This window comes from Monodon monoceros, unplaced genomic scaffold (assembly GCF_005190385.1).
Source record: "Monodon monoceros isolate NGI ecotype Baffin Bay Population unplaced genomic scaffold, NGI_Narwhal_1 Super_Scaffold_18, whole genome shotgun sequence".
In the NCBI taxonomy this organism is placed as follows: domain Eukaryota; kingdom Metazoa; phylum Chordata; class Mammalia; order Artiodactyla; family Monodontidae; genus Monodon; species Monodon monoceros.
In genome coordinates, this window is record NW_021703774.1 from 113,482,926 (window position 1) to 113,499,617 (window position 16,692).

Genomic DNA, 16,692 nt, shown 5'->3' on the forward strand with positions numbered 1-16,692 from the left:
AAAAGCCAAACCCATAAAAACAGAGATTTAGAATGGTGAGTGCCAGGAACTGGGGGTGGGAAAAATGGGGAGATGCTGGTCGAAGGGTACAAATGTCCAGTCAGAAGATGAGTAAGTTCTGAGGATCTAATGTACAGCATAGTGACCCCAGTTAACAATACTACATTATATGCTTGAAAGTTGCTAAGAGAGTAGATCTTAAACGTTCCCACCACAAAGAAAAAAAGGTAATCATGTGAGGTGCTGGAGGTGTTAACTAACCTTACTGTGTTCATTATTCCACAATATATGTGTATCAAATCATCACTTTGTACAGCTTAAACTTACACAAAGTTATATGTCAACTATATCTCAATAAAGCTAGAAAAAACAGAAAGATAATCCTGTCTATATAGAATAGTAAAAAGAAGAGGAAATAGCTTCTTCATAAAACAAGTAAAAAAAAAAAAAGAAAACAAGTAGATATGTTCTGTGTGTTGCAAACTTACAAATATAAAAATATAAGGAAAAAGATGAACAATTCAGGAGATGATACTGTGAGCAATAGCTAAAATATACATATACAGAAAAATCTTGAGACAATGAAAGACTATGGTCAGTACAGCTTTAAAAAAGGCAGAATCAAGGTTTAGGGTACAGGGTGTTGGAACACCTAAAGCTTTCCACACTAGAGCTTGAATTCACACATCAATTACAGATGTGTGATACTATCGATATGAAAAAGGACAGCATTAGTATCCAAAATCTACCATAAAAATGAAAGAATTCTAAGACAAAATTGGCCATATGTGATTTTTTTTAAGCTGTTTCAAGTAGAAAAATGACCACTTTGCAATCTTCTCTTTGGATAAAAAATTTAAATCTCAGTGGAAAACAAATTACCCATAAATCTGTAATTCAGTGATCACCACTCCTTACACATTAGTGTATTTATATCTAGTCTTCTTTTCCTCAGCCTAAATACTTACATAATATAGCACATACATGTTTTTCTTTATTACAAAATTACAAGCATACTCTCTATATAAAACCTACATACTACTCTTTTCGCTTAACATATGTTCCCATGTCATTAAAAATTATTGAAACACGTTTATGGCAATATAATACTTCAAATTATGGATGTTCCATAATTTGGTATTAGACTGTTTTCAGTTTTTCATTATTATTAAAAATGCTACAGTGAATATTTTTATATATAAATCTTTGAATCCGATCATTTCCTTGGAAAAAATATCTAGAGGCATGATCTCTCAGCTAAAGAATCTGAGTATGTTTAAGACACTTGATATAAGGTTAATTGCTTTCCATTGAGACACTTATATGCCTCACCCATAATCCACAGTGTATGAAAGTGCTTATCTAAAGTTTGTGTTTACATGTCCACCTCTCTAAAGAGACTCTAAGCTCCTGTGGGAACTTATATTCATGGTATATTCATCTTTGTATCCTGGTATCTTATCATCTTTGTATCTCTGTATCTATCTACAGAGTTGATACTCAATAAATGGCTACTGAACTGAATTACAGCACAATGGCAAAACTGTATTCTCCACCTAAAAAGAATAAGAAATCCTCATTAGGAACATACATGTCCTACCTCTGCTGCTGAAGCAAAAGAATCGGTTGACGTGACACTCAAGGTGTCTCTCAGGCCAAAGTCATCCATATTCCCCTTCATGGTGATATCTGTATCTTTATCTTAAAAGAAAAGGTGAAAAGTTCAGAAATTGACATTCCTTGTCATTGCCATATTTCATATTCTATGGTTGGTTTTTCTTTTTCTTTTTTCATTTGAACATCAGTCTTTATTTAGAATTCTGGAATCTAAAAGGAAAACAATACAAATCAATGGGATATAATCTGACAAGACTCTCAAAGTGCTTCAAACTGATTCTGAACACTGCCAAGAAGAGGAGAAAGTACTATAAAGGAGACATGTTTATTTTTAAAAAATATTAAACTATTTCAGATTTTAAAAGCTTTTGAGTAAATAATAACTTAAACTGGTATATAATAACTGGAGTTGGATTATCTACCAGCTATCAGCATATACCACAGATAGCCTGAAACAGAGCAATTTAAGTTGCAAGTGGCCTTGCCCAAATCGGGATAACTGGTAGGTTCATTCAAATTAAATGAATTATTCGCATAAAATGTTGTCTGGCCAGTCACTTGTGATAAACTGACCAATTAAAATAATTCAGGAAGATACCTTCAGTCTCTAAGGTCTACTTTAAAACACTGAAAGGCCCAAAATGATCTGGTTTAGGTCCCTCATGTTTATTCTGCTTACTTGAGGATCAAATATAACTGCCCCAATGATTTTATTTTTATTTATTTATTTTTTGGCCACACTGTGGCGGCTTGTGGTTCTTAGTTCCTCAACCAGGGACTGCAACTGGGCCCCTGGCAGTGAGGGCACAGAGTCCTAACCACTGGACTGCCAGGGAATTCCTCCCCAATGATTTAAAGTGTTGAAAAATTTTAAAGGCATTTGTAAATGGCTAATATGACCATACCAAGACAGGCTACCTATTACCAATACAAAGCATTCTGAACGTCGATGTCAGTATCTTCACATACTATCATCTAACTGTTAACATTACATTTTCATTGGTATAGCTACTATGGAGAACAGTATGGAGGTTCCTTAAAAAACTAAAAATAGAGCTACCATATGATCTTGCAATCCATTCCTGGGCATATATATGGAGAAAAACATGGTCCGAAAGGATACATGCACCCCAATGTTCATTGTAACACTGTTAACAATAGCCAAGACATGGAAGCAACCTAAATATCCATCAACAGAGGAATGGATAAAGAAGATGTGGTACATATATACAACGGAATCTTATTCAGCCATAAAAAAGAACGAAATAATGCCATTTGCAGCAACATGGATGGACCTAGAGACTGTCATACTAAGTGAAGTAACTCAGGGAAAGAGATATCTTAATGATATGGCTTATATGTGGAATCTAAAATGAAATGATACAAATGAACTTATTTACAAAACAGAAACAGACTCACAGACTTAGAGAAGGAACTTATGGTTACCAGGGAGGAAGGGTGGGGGGAAGGGATAGTTAGGGAGTTTGGGATTGACATGTACACACTGCTGTAGTTAAAATGGATAACCAACAAGGACCTACTGATTGGCACAGGGAACTCTGCTCAATATTATGTCACAACCTAAATGGGAAAAGAATTTGAAAAAGAACAGATACATATATATATACATATATAACCGAATCACTTTTCTGTTTATAGTTTTTTAACTGTCACAATATTGTTAACCAACTATACTCCAATATAAAATAAAAAGTTTAAAAAAATTACATTTCCAAACAAATTCAGTACTCACTTATAGATGTGACTACATTGTAGCAAGCAACTGATACTCTTCAAATTCTATCACAAGTATGAAAAAAGCAAAGAACAAAATATATACAGATTTTTATTTTTATTTTCAATCTGCTAAATTTGTCAGATACTTAATCTTGTTTGAAAATAAATCGGAAATCTCTTTGGCTTTCATTAATCCAAGTTTCTATTCCATCATTTTTTCCCAAAATAAAGTTCATTACCTTTACCATAAATGTTCCAAATTCTGTTTACAACCGCCAAGTACCAGAAAACAGACCTTTTGTGATGATCTACAGGAAGTGTAAAGTTTTAAAAAATCCAAACCATCAATTTAGTTGAAACTCAAAAGTTTTGCCATTTGTATTCCAATCTCTAAGCCAACCAGAAGAGCGAATTGGGACAAGGTTTATTCCTATTAAGTATCAAAAATAACCATACTCATAGCATATTTTTTTCTACTTTATATTTGGTGGGACCATAGTTGACATTTTAACCATTTATCTTCCAAATTTAAGTTATAATTGTTTTCAAATGAAGCTTACATCAATCCTTTTAAAATATCTAACTTGTCAGTTCAAAATCCTACTACTAAATGACTATTAACTGAACAAAATCTGAGGTTAAATTATTCTATTTTCAAAAATAAAAGTTCTTTTAGGAATTAAAAATTTTTTCATCAAACTTGAGAACAAAACAACATAATCGTTTTACACTTATAAACAGCTATAAAACTGGTATTTTGGGGCACTCAGGTATCCAGAAAAATTCCCAGTATTCTCTTTTCAGTGCATATATGACCTATGAAAATACATACACAAACTCTGAGGAATCAATTATTTACAAAATTAAATCAGCATTCATAACTTTCAAACCTTTATCTTCTTAATTATTTTCCATCGTTGGTATTAATTCTGCAAAAAAAAAAAATCACACTACAACCTTCATTATGCCAAAGCACGTTTAAAGTGGGATTAAGTTACAAGCCAACTAAGTTAAATCTTGGTTCCATATGCCTTTTGCTATTTTCGGAGTAGAACACAGACATTTTATCTTATGTCACTTTACCTTTCAGACATTACCCAGGAGCTGTTAAAAGTCTCTTTTACTTCACTCAACAGTAACCAGCCATTCAATGTCATCCAGATCAGCTACCATGGTTGTATTTTATTTTTTTTAAATCTAACAAAGAAAAGTGGCTCCGAGGAACTGGAAAGTCTTACTCTTTAAACCCAACTTCATAAACCACAGACCATATCTCTCATTTCAGTAATTGTTATGATTCCTGGAATGACAGCTTAATAATTTTGAAGAGAAATAATACATCTGTTTTTTAGATAAGCCAATAAAAAGTATAAAGAAAGAATATTGGGCAATATTTAACTGCTTTTGTGCAGTTTTAAAATTTACAATACTTAAATTTAAATTTTTTTTTTTTTTTAAGTTTTAGCTGCATTGGGTCTTCGTTGCTGTGCGCGGGTTCTCCCTAGTTGCAGTGAGCGGGGGGCTACTCTTCGCTGTGGTGTGTGAACTTCTCATTGTGGTGGCTTCTCCTGTTGCGGAGCACAGGCTCCAGGAACACGGGCTTTAGTAGCTGTGGCACGCGGGCTCAGTAGTTGTGCCTTGCGGACTCTAGAGCGCAGGCTCAGTAGTTGTGGCAAATGGGCTTAGTTGCTCCGAGGCATGTGGGATCTTCCCGGACCAGGGCTTGAACCTGTGTCCCCTGCATTGGCAGGCGGATCCTTAACTACTGTGCCACCAGGGAAGCCCTGCCAAATATATTCTTTACTCAAGTTTTCGGTTTCTCTTGAATCTTCTCCGACATATAAATTTCTCTCCTTCTGTTCCCTTGCCCCATGCTACCCAGGAACACATACTGTTTTATAATATGCAGCTCAAGTACTATCTAACCCCTGCATGCATTCTCCTCCAAAAACTACCTAATTTGTTGCTTTTATGTAACGCAGTACAGAAAAGATGTTAAAACCATGGGTTCTGGAGCCAGACAGCTTAGATTCAAAGTCTGACTCTGCTACATTTTAGCTGTGTAACCTTGGGTAAGTTTCTTATCTTCTCCATTCCTCAGTGTTCTCAACTGTAAAATCGGAATAAAATCTACCACACAGGGCTGTGTGAGGATTAAACAAGTTAATATAGTCGGCCCTCCAGAACTACAGGTTCCACATCAGAGGAGCCAACCAACCACAGATGGGGGGGAAAAAAATCCAGAATATTCCAAAAAGCAAAGCTTGAATGTGCTGTGTGCCAAGAACTATTACATAGCACTTACATTGTATTTGCAACTATTTACATAATATTTACATTGTACTAGGTATTATACGTGATTTAAAGTATATGGGAGGATGTGCATAGGTTATATGCAAATACTACAACATTTTATATAAGGGACTTGAGCATCCACGGATTTTGGTATCCATGGGGAGGAGGGATGACTGTATATGTAAAGTAAGCACTGGATAAATGTTAGCTATTCATATTATTATGCAAAAGATAAGGACATACCATTTAATAAACTCTCTGAATCTTTATTTAATTACTGCCTGAATATGCAACCTGTCTGTCCAGCTGGACTGAAACAACTTGAGTGGATGAACTTTCTCTTTTTTTCTCTTTCCTTTTTCTTTTTTCTGATGGTTCCTACAGTTCTCAGTACAGCATCGAACACATTGCAAACTTAATTATTTGTTCACATAAACTAAATAAGACTTGTTATTATAGACTGACCATTCTCAACACATGAAAAATCCCTATTTTAAAACCTCTCATGTATTTCCCCTGGGTTATTTTGCTTGTTCTATGACGTTAACTTGTTTTAAGAGCACTGTTAAAATTCTTATGTTTCTAATATCCAACCCTAAATTAATTAAACTTATGATACTACAAACATGAAATATGCAGCTTAAGCCCCTTAAGGACTCATCATTAACCTTTGAAGTGCCTAAAAGAAAGCTTTCCACATAATTGGACGATTAAATATAAAAAAAATGCTCCATGTGTTGCCTCATTGGCTCTCAGTGGGGCAGCTTTTTTTTTTTTTCTAACCTTCTTAAATAGTAAATTTAACATTTTTAAGAACATTTTTTTACATGTCTCAATCATCCAGAACTTTTAAAACATTCATGCACAGACATAAACTATGTTCTTTGGAAGAACACTGAAAGTATACTGCTTACTTTTAACTAAATAGTCATATATTTTAGGCTGAAAATCTGACTGGATTCAAGTCTTCCTCCTTCTTTAACAATCTCATAATTCACATATTACTTAAGTTTTTTCCAAAGCAGAATTTGCTTGAAAGTTATACAAAGAAAAAGAAAAAACGAGAGGACACTTCAGCTCTGAAACTTGGAACCTCAAGCCTGGATCTATTTCTTTAAGCCAAACCAAGTGGGTTTTATGCATGTCTCACTTTTGCCATGCCCAGGCATATTCTATTTTCTGTCACTTAGAAGGCATCAGGTCTATTTTAACTTCAGCAGGTTCTAGTGGAGATTCCAAAGATGCCACTCTTCTTTTCAAATCCAGGCTGTCCACTGTGGATTTTATAACACCAACAAGAAGAGGAAGCCTGCCAAATGTCTCAATGTCATCTGACTTCTATGTCAGCAGCTATTCTCCAGATGATTTTTAGCAGTTTAAATATGACGTGGAACCTTATCTTTTTTATGGTTTTAATAAAAATGGAAAAGGTCCTGCTGCTGACAAGTTATTTTCCAGAATCTGCTATAACCTGTTAAAATAATTAAGAAATCTAGAAAATTACTGCTGTTCTTTGTTTATCCTGTATGACTATGTGCTCCTTCCACACTGTGGATAATTTTTTACTCTCATTTATTTTAATACTACAGAAAAGTTTGAGAGAAAAAAACAAACTGGAATACAAAAACCAAAAACAACATAGGGGAGGGGGAACTGGATGAAGGTAGTCAAAGGTACAAATTTCCAGGTATGTAATGTAAAACATAATAAATATAATTTACACTATTTGATGTTATATATGAAAGTTGTTAGGAGAGTGAATCCTGGGACTTCCCTGGTGGTCCAGCGGTAAAGAATCCGCCTTAAAATGCAGGGCACTCGGGTTCGATCCCCATACTGCGGGACAACTAAGCCCATGCCACAACTACTGAGCTTGCGTGCCTCACCTAGAGAGCCTGCGTGCTGCACACCACAGAGCTAAGGCATTCTCAACTCCACATGCCACAACTACAGACCACACGTGCTCTGGACCCCGCACACCACAACTAGACACAGAAAAACCCACACACCACGACAAGAGAGAAGCCCGTGCACTGCAACAAAAGATCCTGCATGCCTCAACGAAGATACTGCGTGCTGCAACTGAGACGTGACGCAGCCAAAAAATAAATAAATAATAAATAAATCTAAAAAAGAGAGAGTAAATCCTAACAGTTCACATCACAATAAAATTTTTTCCCCTATTTCTTCTTTTTGTATTGCCTATTTCACCATTTTATTTTTTTATGTATTTTTTTTACATCAGGTTCTTATTAGTTATCTATTTTATACATATTAGTGTATATATGTCAATCCCAATCTCCCAAGTCATCCCACCACCACCACCCCCATCCCCACTCCCCCCCTTGGTGTCCATATGTTTGTTCTCTACATCTGTATCTCTATTTCTGCCTTGCAAACTGGTTCATCTCTACCATTTTTTAGATTCCACATATATATGTTAATATATGATATTTGTTTTTCTCTTTCTGACTTACTACACTCTGTATGACAGGCTGTAGGTCCATCTGCGTCTCTACAAACAACCCAATTTTGTTCCTTTTTATGGCTGAGTAATATTCCATTATATATATGTACCACATCTTCTTTATCCATTTGTCTGTCGATGGGAATTTAGGTTGTTCCCATGATCTGGCTATTGTAAACAGTGCTGCATTGAACATTGGGGTGCATGTGTCTTTTTGAATTATGGTTTTCTCTTGGTATATGCCCAGTAGTGGGATTGCTGGGGCACACAGTAGTTCTAATTTTAGTTTTTTAATGAAACTCCATACTGCTCTCCAGAGTACCAATTTACATTCCCACCAACACTGCAAGAGGGTTCCCTTTTCTCCACACCCTCTCCAGCATTTGTTTGTAGATTTTCTGATGATGCCCATTCTAACAGGTGTGAGGTGATACCTCATTGTAGTTTTGATTTGCATAATAATTAGTGATGTTCAGGAGCTTTTCACATGCCTCTTGGCCATCTGTATGTCTTCTTTGAAGAAATGTCTATTTAGGTCTTCTGCCCATTTTCTGATTGGCTTGTTTTTTTAATATTGAGCTGCATGAGCTGTTTATATATTTTGAAGATTAATCCTTTGTTGATTCGTTTGCAAATATTTTCTCCCATTCTGAGGGTTGTCTTCTTGTCTTGTTTATGGTTTCCTTTGCTGTGCAAAAGCTTTTAAGTTTCATTAGGTCTCATTTGTTTATTTTTGTTTTTATTTCCATTACTCGAGGAGGTGGGTCATAAAAGATCTTGCTGTGATTTATGTCAAAGAGTGTTCTTCCTATGTTTTCCTCTAAGAGTTTTATAGTGTCTGCTCTTACATTTGGGTCTTTAATCCATTTTGAGTTTATTTTTGTGTATGGTGTTAGGAAGTGTTCTAGTTTCATTCTTCTACATGTAACTGTCCAGTTTTCCCAGCACCACTTATTGAAGAGGTTGTCTTTTCTCCATTGTATACCCTTGCCTCCTTTGTCATAGATTAGTTGACCATAGGTGCGTGGGTTTATCTCTGGGCTTTCTATCCTGTTTCACTGATCTATATTTCTGTTTTTCTGCCAGTACCATATTGTCTTAATTACTGTAGTTTTGTAGTACAGTCTTAAGTCAGGGAGTCTGATTCCTCCAGCTCCATTTTTTTCCCTCAAGATTGCTTTGGCTATTCAGGGTCTTTTGTGTCTCCATACAAATTTTAAGATTTCTTTGTTCTAGTTCTGTAAAAAATGCCACTGGTAATTTGATAGGGATTGCATTGAATCTGTAGATTGCTTTGGGTAGAATAGTCATTTTCACAATATTGATTCTTCCAATCCAAGAAGATGATATATCTCTCCATCTGTTTGTGTCACCTTTGATTTCTTTCATCAGTGTCTTATACTTTTCTGGGTACAGGTCTTTTACCTCCTTAGGTAGGTTTATTCCTAGGTATTTTATTCTTTTCTTTGCAACGGTGAATGGGATTGTTTCCTTAATTTCTCTTTCTGATCTTTTGTTGTTACTGTATAGGAATGCAAGAGATTTCTGTGCATTAATTTTGTATCCTGCAACTTTACCAAATTCATTGATTAGCTGTAGTAGTTTTCTCACGGCATCTTTAGGATTATCCATATATAGTATCATGTCATCTCCAAACAGTGATAGTTTTACTTCTTCTTTTCCAATTTGTATTCCTTTTATTTCTTTTTCTTCTCTGATTGCCATGGCTAGGACTTCCAAAACTATGTTGAATAACAGTGGAGAGAGTGGACATTCTACTCTTGTTCCTGATCTTAGAGGAAATGCTTCCACTTTTTCACCATTGAGAGTGATGTTTGTTGTGGGTTTGTAATATATGGCCTTTATTATGTTGAGGTAGGTTCCCTTTATGCCCACTTTCTGGAGAGTTTTTATCATAAATGGGTGTTGAATTTTGTCAAAAGCTTTTTCTGCATCTGTTGAGATGATCATATGGTTTTTATTCTTTAATTTGTTAGTATGGTGTATCACACTGATTGATTTGTGTATATTGAAGAATCCTTGCATCCCTGGGATAAATCCCACTTGATCATGGTATATGATCCTTTTAATGTGTTGTTGCATTCCGTTTGCTACTATTTTGTCGAGGATTTTTGCATCTATATTCATCAGTGGCATTGGTCTGTAATTTTCTTTTTTTGTAGTATTTTTGTCTGGTTTTGGTATCAGGGTGATGGTGGCCTTGTAGAATGAGTTTGGGAGTGTTTCTTCCTCTGCAGTTTTTTGGAAGAGTTTGAGAAGGATGGGTGTTAGCTCATCTCTATGATAGAGCTCACCTGTGAAGCCATGTGGTTCTGGACTTTTGTTTGTTAGAAGATTTTTAATCACAGTTTCAATCTCATTACTTGTGACTGGTCTGTTCATATTTTCTATTTCTTCCTAGTTCAGTCTTGGAAGGTTATACCTTTCTAAAAATTTGTCCATTTCTTCCAGGTTGTCCATTTTATTGGCATAGAGTTGCTTTTAGTAGTCTCTTATGATGCTTTGTATTTCTGTGGTGTCCGTTTTAACTTCTCCTTTTTCATTTCTAATTTTATTGATTTGAGCCCTCTCCCTCTTTTTCTTCATGAGGATGGCTAAAGGATTATCAATTTTGTTCACCTTCTCAGAGAACCAGCCTTTAGTTATACTGATCTTTCCTACTGTTTTCTTTGTTTCTATTTCATTTATTTCTGCTCTAATTTTTATCATTTCTTTCCTTCTACTAACTTTAGGTTTTGTTTGTTCTTCTTTCTTTAGATCCTTTAGGTGTAAGTTTAGATTGTTTATTTTTCTTGTTTCTTGAGGTAGGACTGTATTGCTATAAACTTCCCTGTTAAAATTGCTTTTGCTGCATCCCATAGGTTTTGGATGGTCGTGTTTTTGTTGTCATTTGTCTCTAGGTGTCTTTTGATTTCCTCTTTGATTTCTTCAGTGATCTCTTGGTTATCTAGTAATGTATTGTTTAGCCTCCATGTGTTTGTTTTTTTTATGTTTATTTTCCTGTAATTATTTCTAATCTCATAGCATTGTGGTTGGAAAAGATGCTTGATATGATTTCAATTTTCTTAACTTTACCGAGGCTTGATTTGTGACCCAAGATGTCATCTATCCTGGAGAATGTTCCATGTGCACTTGAGAAGAAAGTGTATTCTGTTGTTTTTGGATGGAATGTCCTATAAATATCAATTAAGTCCATCTTGTTTAATGTATCATTTACAGCTTGTGTTTTCTTATTTATTTTCATTTTGGATGATCTGTCCATTGGTGAAAGTGGGGTGTTGAAGTCCACTACTGTTAGTGTGTTACTGTCGATTTCCCCTTTTATGGCTGTTAGCATTAGCCTTATGTATTGAGGTGCTCTTATGTTGGGTGCATAAATATTTACAATTGTTATATCTTCTTCTTGGATTGATCCCTTGATCATTATGTAGTGTCCTTCACTGTCTCTTGTAAAAGTCTTTATTTTAAAGTTTATTTTGTCTGATATGAGAATTGCTACTCCAGCTTTCTTTTGATTTCCATTTGCATGGAACAACTTTTTCCATCCCCTCACTTTCAGTCTGCATGTGCCTCTAGGTCTGAAGTGGGTCTCTTGTAGGCAGCATATATATGGGTCTTGTTTTTGTATCCATTCAGTGAGCTTGTGTCTTTTGGTTGGAGCATTTAATCCATTCACGTTTAAGGTAATTATTGATATGTATGTTCCTATTACCATTTTCTTAATTGTTATTGGTTTGTTTTTGTAGGTCCTTTTTTGCTCTTGTGTTTCCCACTTAAGAGAAGTTCCTTTAGCATTTATGGTAGAGCTGGTTTGGTGGTGCTGAATTATTTTAGCTTTTGCTTGTCTGTAAAGCTTTTGATTTCTCCATCAAAACTCAATGAGATCTTTGCTGTGTAATCCTGGTTGTAGGTTCTTCCCTTTCATCACTTTAAATATATCATGGCACTCCCTTCTGGCTTGTAGCGTTTCACCTGATATCAGCTGTTAACCTTATGGGAGTTCCCTTGTATGTTATTTGGCATTTTTCCCTTGTTGCTTTTAATACTTTGCCTTTAATTTCTTTTTTAAAAATAAATTTATTTATTTATTTTTGGCTGCATTGGGTCTTCATTGCTGCATGGCGGCTTTCTCTAGTTGCGGCGAGTGGGGGCTACTCTTCCTTGCAGTGCGCAGGCTTCTCACTGCGGTGGCTTCTCTTGTTGCAGAGCACAGGCTGTAGGTGTGCAGGCTTCAGTAGTTGTGGTGCACAGGCTTAGTTGCTCCGCGGCATGTGGGATCTTCCTAGACCAGGGCTTGAATCCATGTCCCCTGCATTGACAGACAGATTCTTAACCACTGCGCCACCAGGGAACTTCCTTGTCTTTAATTTTTGTCAATTTGATTACTATGTGTCCCGTGTGTTTTTCCTTGAGTTTATCCTGCCTGGGACTCTCTGTGCTTCCTGGACTTGGGTGGCTATTTCCTTTCCCATGTTAGGGAAGTTTTCAACTATAATCTCTTCAAATATTTTCTCAGGTCCTTTCTCTCTCTTTTCTCCTTCTGGGACCCCTATAACGCGAATGTTGGTGTGTTGAATGTCGTCCCAGAGGTCTCTTAGGCTGTGCTTCTTTTCATTCTTTTTTCTTTATTCTGTTCCACAGCAGTGAATGCCACCATTCTGTCTTCCAAGTCATTTATCCATTCTTCTGCCTCAGTTATTCTGCTATTGATTCCTTCTAGTGTATTTTTCATTTCAGTTATTGTATTGTTGATCTCTGTTTGTTCTTTAATTCTTCTAGGTCTTTGTTAAACATTTACTGCATCTTCTCAATCTTTGCCTCCATTCTTTTTCTGAGGTCCTGGATCATCTTCACTATCATTATTATGAATTCTTTTTCTGGAAGGTTGCCTATCTCCACTTCATTTAGTTGTTTTTCTGGGGTTTTATATTGTTCCTTCATCTGGTACATAGTCTTCTGCCTTTTCATTTTGTCTGTCTTTCTGTGAATGGGGTTTTAATTCCACAGGCTGCAGAATTGTAGTTCTTCTTGCTTTTGCTGTCTGTCCTCTGGTTGATGAGGCTAAGAGGCTTGTGCAAGCTTCCTGATGGGAGGGACTGGTGGTGGGTAGAGCTGGATGTTGCTCTCATGGACAGAGCTCAGTAAACTTTAATCTGCTTGTCTGCTGATGGGTGGGGCTGAGTTCCTTCCCTGTTGGTTGTTTAGCCTGAGGCGACCCAGCACTGGAGCCTACAGACCCTTTGGTGGGGCTTATGGCACAGTCTGGGAGGGCTCACACCAGGAAGTACTTCCCAGAACTTCTGCTGTCAGTGTCCTTGTCCCCACATTGAGCCACCACCACCCTGTCTCTGCAGGAGACCCTCCAACACTAGCAGGTAGGTCTGGGTCAGTCTCCTATGGGGTCACTCCTCCTTTCCCTGGGTCCTGATCGCACACTACTTTGTGTGTGCCCTCCAAGAGCGGAGTCTCTGTTTCCCCCAGACCTGTCGAAGCCCTGCAATCTAATCCCGCTAGCCTTCAAAGTCTGATTCTCTGGGAACCCCTCCTCCTGTTGCTGGATCCCCAGGTTCAGAAGCCTGACATGGGGCTCAGAACCTTCATTCCAGTGGGTGGACTTCTGTGGTATAAGTGTTCTCCAGTTTGTGAGTCACCCAACCAGCAGTTATGGGATTTGATTTTATTGTGATTGTGCCCCTCCTTCCATCTCACTGGGGTTTCTCCTTTGTCTGTGGATGTGGGGTGTCTTTTTTGCTGAGTTCCAGTGTGCTCCTGTTGATGACTGTTCAGCAGTTAGCTGTGATTCCAGTGCTCCTGCAAGAGGGAGTGAGTGCACGTCCTTCTACTTGCCATCTTGACCCTGCACATCCTTCTACTTGCCATCTTGAACCAATCTCCTTTCCCTATTTCTTTAATTGTGTATCTATATGAGACGATGGATGTTCACTAAACTCATTGTGGTAATCATTTCATGACGTATGTAAGTCAAATCATTATGCTATACACCGTAAACTTACACAGTGTTACATGTCAATTAAAATAAAACTGGAATCAAGAAACCCATAATTTCAGAAAGTGAAAGAATTGAGTGAGCTAACAGATGATATTTTCTTGATTTTTCCCTCTATGTACCTTAATATTGAAAAGAGCAGCAATGAAATCCACTGGAGCAAAAAAAAGGCTATCTGACCAATTCTTGATGTGGTATAACTTACACAATTTTGCCTGTGTGAAACAGTACATGCACAAAACAGCCTGATACTATGTCCCTACTCAAAACAATAGTTCCACAACAGTTGTCGGGGGCTTTCCCTGCGTATCAAAACTTCTTATATGCCATGATTGGCCAACATAACAACTGTGATTCCTAACTGGGAAATACAGCTGCCAATGCAAAACAAGTAATAGAAGGAAAGAGAAAGGAGTAACAGCACTTTATACCTTTTTTAGGAGAAGAAAGAAGTAACTGGATTACCCAAAGGGCAAAAAGTAATTAAGGGTAGGTCTGCAGTTATGGAGACTTTAATGGGGACATTAGAACCACCAGTCACTCTGTACATTACACAAAGGTCTCTGGCTGACGGGACAAGTAGGGGCAGAACTCCAGCCCACATCTTAGGCCTACATCTTCATGGAAGAAGTTGAACCTTTTTCTTATCACAAACGTGCCCTTCCCAAGAGGTTACATGGGGCTTTATCTAAATCAAACAAAGGCCTTGGATGGGCTAGTGCAGGTCCTGTACTTAGAAATCCAAGTGGATAAGATATAACTTGAATACAAAAAAGGCAAAGGCAAGAAGCAGGAATTTCCCTTGTGCGTGGCACCCCAACAATTTTCATTATACTGCTTTCATCTCTGAACCGATTTTGACTTGCATATATAACACCACTTACACTTCATTTTGTAGTTTTGTTTAACACTTTGAAATTAAGATTATGAGCCTTAATGCGTGAGAGAAAATTACAGGGCAAATTTCTCATATGTTCTGCAATTTGCAGTCTGCATATTTAGAGGTCTGAGTATACAAGTTAGGCCTGTAATTCACGTCACTCCCTAAAAATAAACCCTCAGGGAGTTTATCCTCTGACCACAGTGATTCTGCAGGAAAGGAAAGGACAAGGTCGTAGAGTGTCAACTCTGGGCTGTCTGACATTTGACATAAGATGATAGGTTGAGGTTATTTCCTCTCGCTGCTGAGCTCTTTCAATATCGCTAAATGTTCTATCTGGCTGCTTAACAAAAGAGAAGAAAAATGTCTCTCTAGCGGTCGGGAGGTCCCACTTTACAGCTTTTCCTGTTCTCTGCCAGAGAATTTGTGCAGTCAGTACTAGGCTGGAAAAATCTCTAATTTCCCCTGAAATCCTATGCATAAGTGAGCAGACAGAAAGATGGACAAAATATTTAAACTGTCAGTCAATGTTTCCACAATCTCCTGCAAACAAGTAAATTTGATTAAGACTTCTTATAATTCTCAGTGGCTCCCTGTTGCCTAAAGGTATAAAACAAAGACCTTCAAGATTTATCTCCTGCCCACCTTTTTAGATTCATTTCCCACCACTCTCCTACATATACTGTGTTCCCAAACATATCAATCAACTTATAGTTCCCTGAACAGGCTCCACTCTACACCTTGATCCATGTTATTCCCTCCACTGGGAATGCTCTTTTCTCACGTTCCTGGTGGACTGTCTTTCTTCAAGGGTCACTCTTTTCTTTGTGTGACACCTCCACAGCACCTTCTAAACACATTATTACAGCACTTACTTCACTGTGCTATAAAATTTTTTAATGCCTATCTCCAAAACTAGATTCTGGGTTGCCTAAAAGCAAGAGTGAAATCTTCTTCATTCTTGTCTCTCCAGTGGCTTATACCGTGTTTGACATATACCAGGAAAGCAAATGTTTGCTAAATAAATATTCCAGACCTAAGATTCTGTGTTCATTCTGTTCAAAAAATAGATTATAAAGAGGCCTAAACACATATCTGAAATATGCAAAACGATGCTGTTAAGCTACAAAAATTCCTGGTTTGTTTTTAAGGGCTAAATTTGTCCCTACACATCATTATAAAAGAATTTCAAAGTCCTTTGCTTCAGCCAAAAAAACAACATTTATAAAACTTATGGCTTCAGAGTTGCCTGCTAACATGGTTACTGCAAACACATACTATTCTTTACAGAATATGTAAGCATACAACAACATGGTGCAACTAGAGGTTATCACACTAAGTGAAGCAAGTCAGAAAGAGAAAGACAAATATCATATGATATCACTTATATGTGGAATCTAAAATATGACACAAATGAACCTATCTATGAAACAGAAACAGAATCACAGACACAGAGAAAAGACTGGTGGTTGCCAAGGGGGCAGGGGGTGAGAGAGGGATGGATTGGGAGTTTGGGATTAGCAGATGCAAACTGGTATATATAGAATGGATAAACAGGTCCTACTGTATAGCACAGGGAACTATATTCAATATCCTATGATAAACCATAATGGAAAAGAATATATATATATATATATATGTATAACTGAGTCACTTTGCTGTACAGAA

At 37.0% G+C, this 16,692-nt stretch overlaps 1 protein-coding gene across 3 annotated transcripts in view; it reads right to left on the reverse strand.

Annotated features, from left to right (window-relative positions):
- The window catches only part of MIGA1 (mitoguardin 1), a 91,368-nt gene that overhangs the window by 26,928 nt on the left and 47,748 nt on the right, over positions 1-16,692 (reverse strand). For all 3 annotated transcript variants that reach the window (XM_029229995.1, XM_029229994.1, XM_029229996.1), the window contains exon 8: positions 1,601-1,701. In XM_029229995.1, coding sequence (XP_029085828.1) covers positions 1,601-1,701 — 101 coding nt within the window. The remainder of the gene's footprint in view (positions 1-1,600; positions 1,702-16,692) is intronic.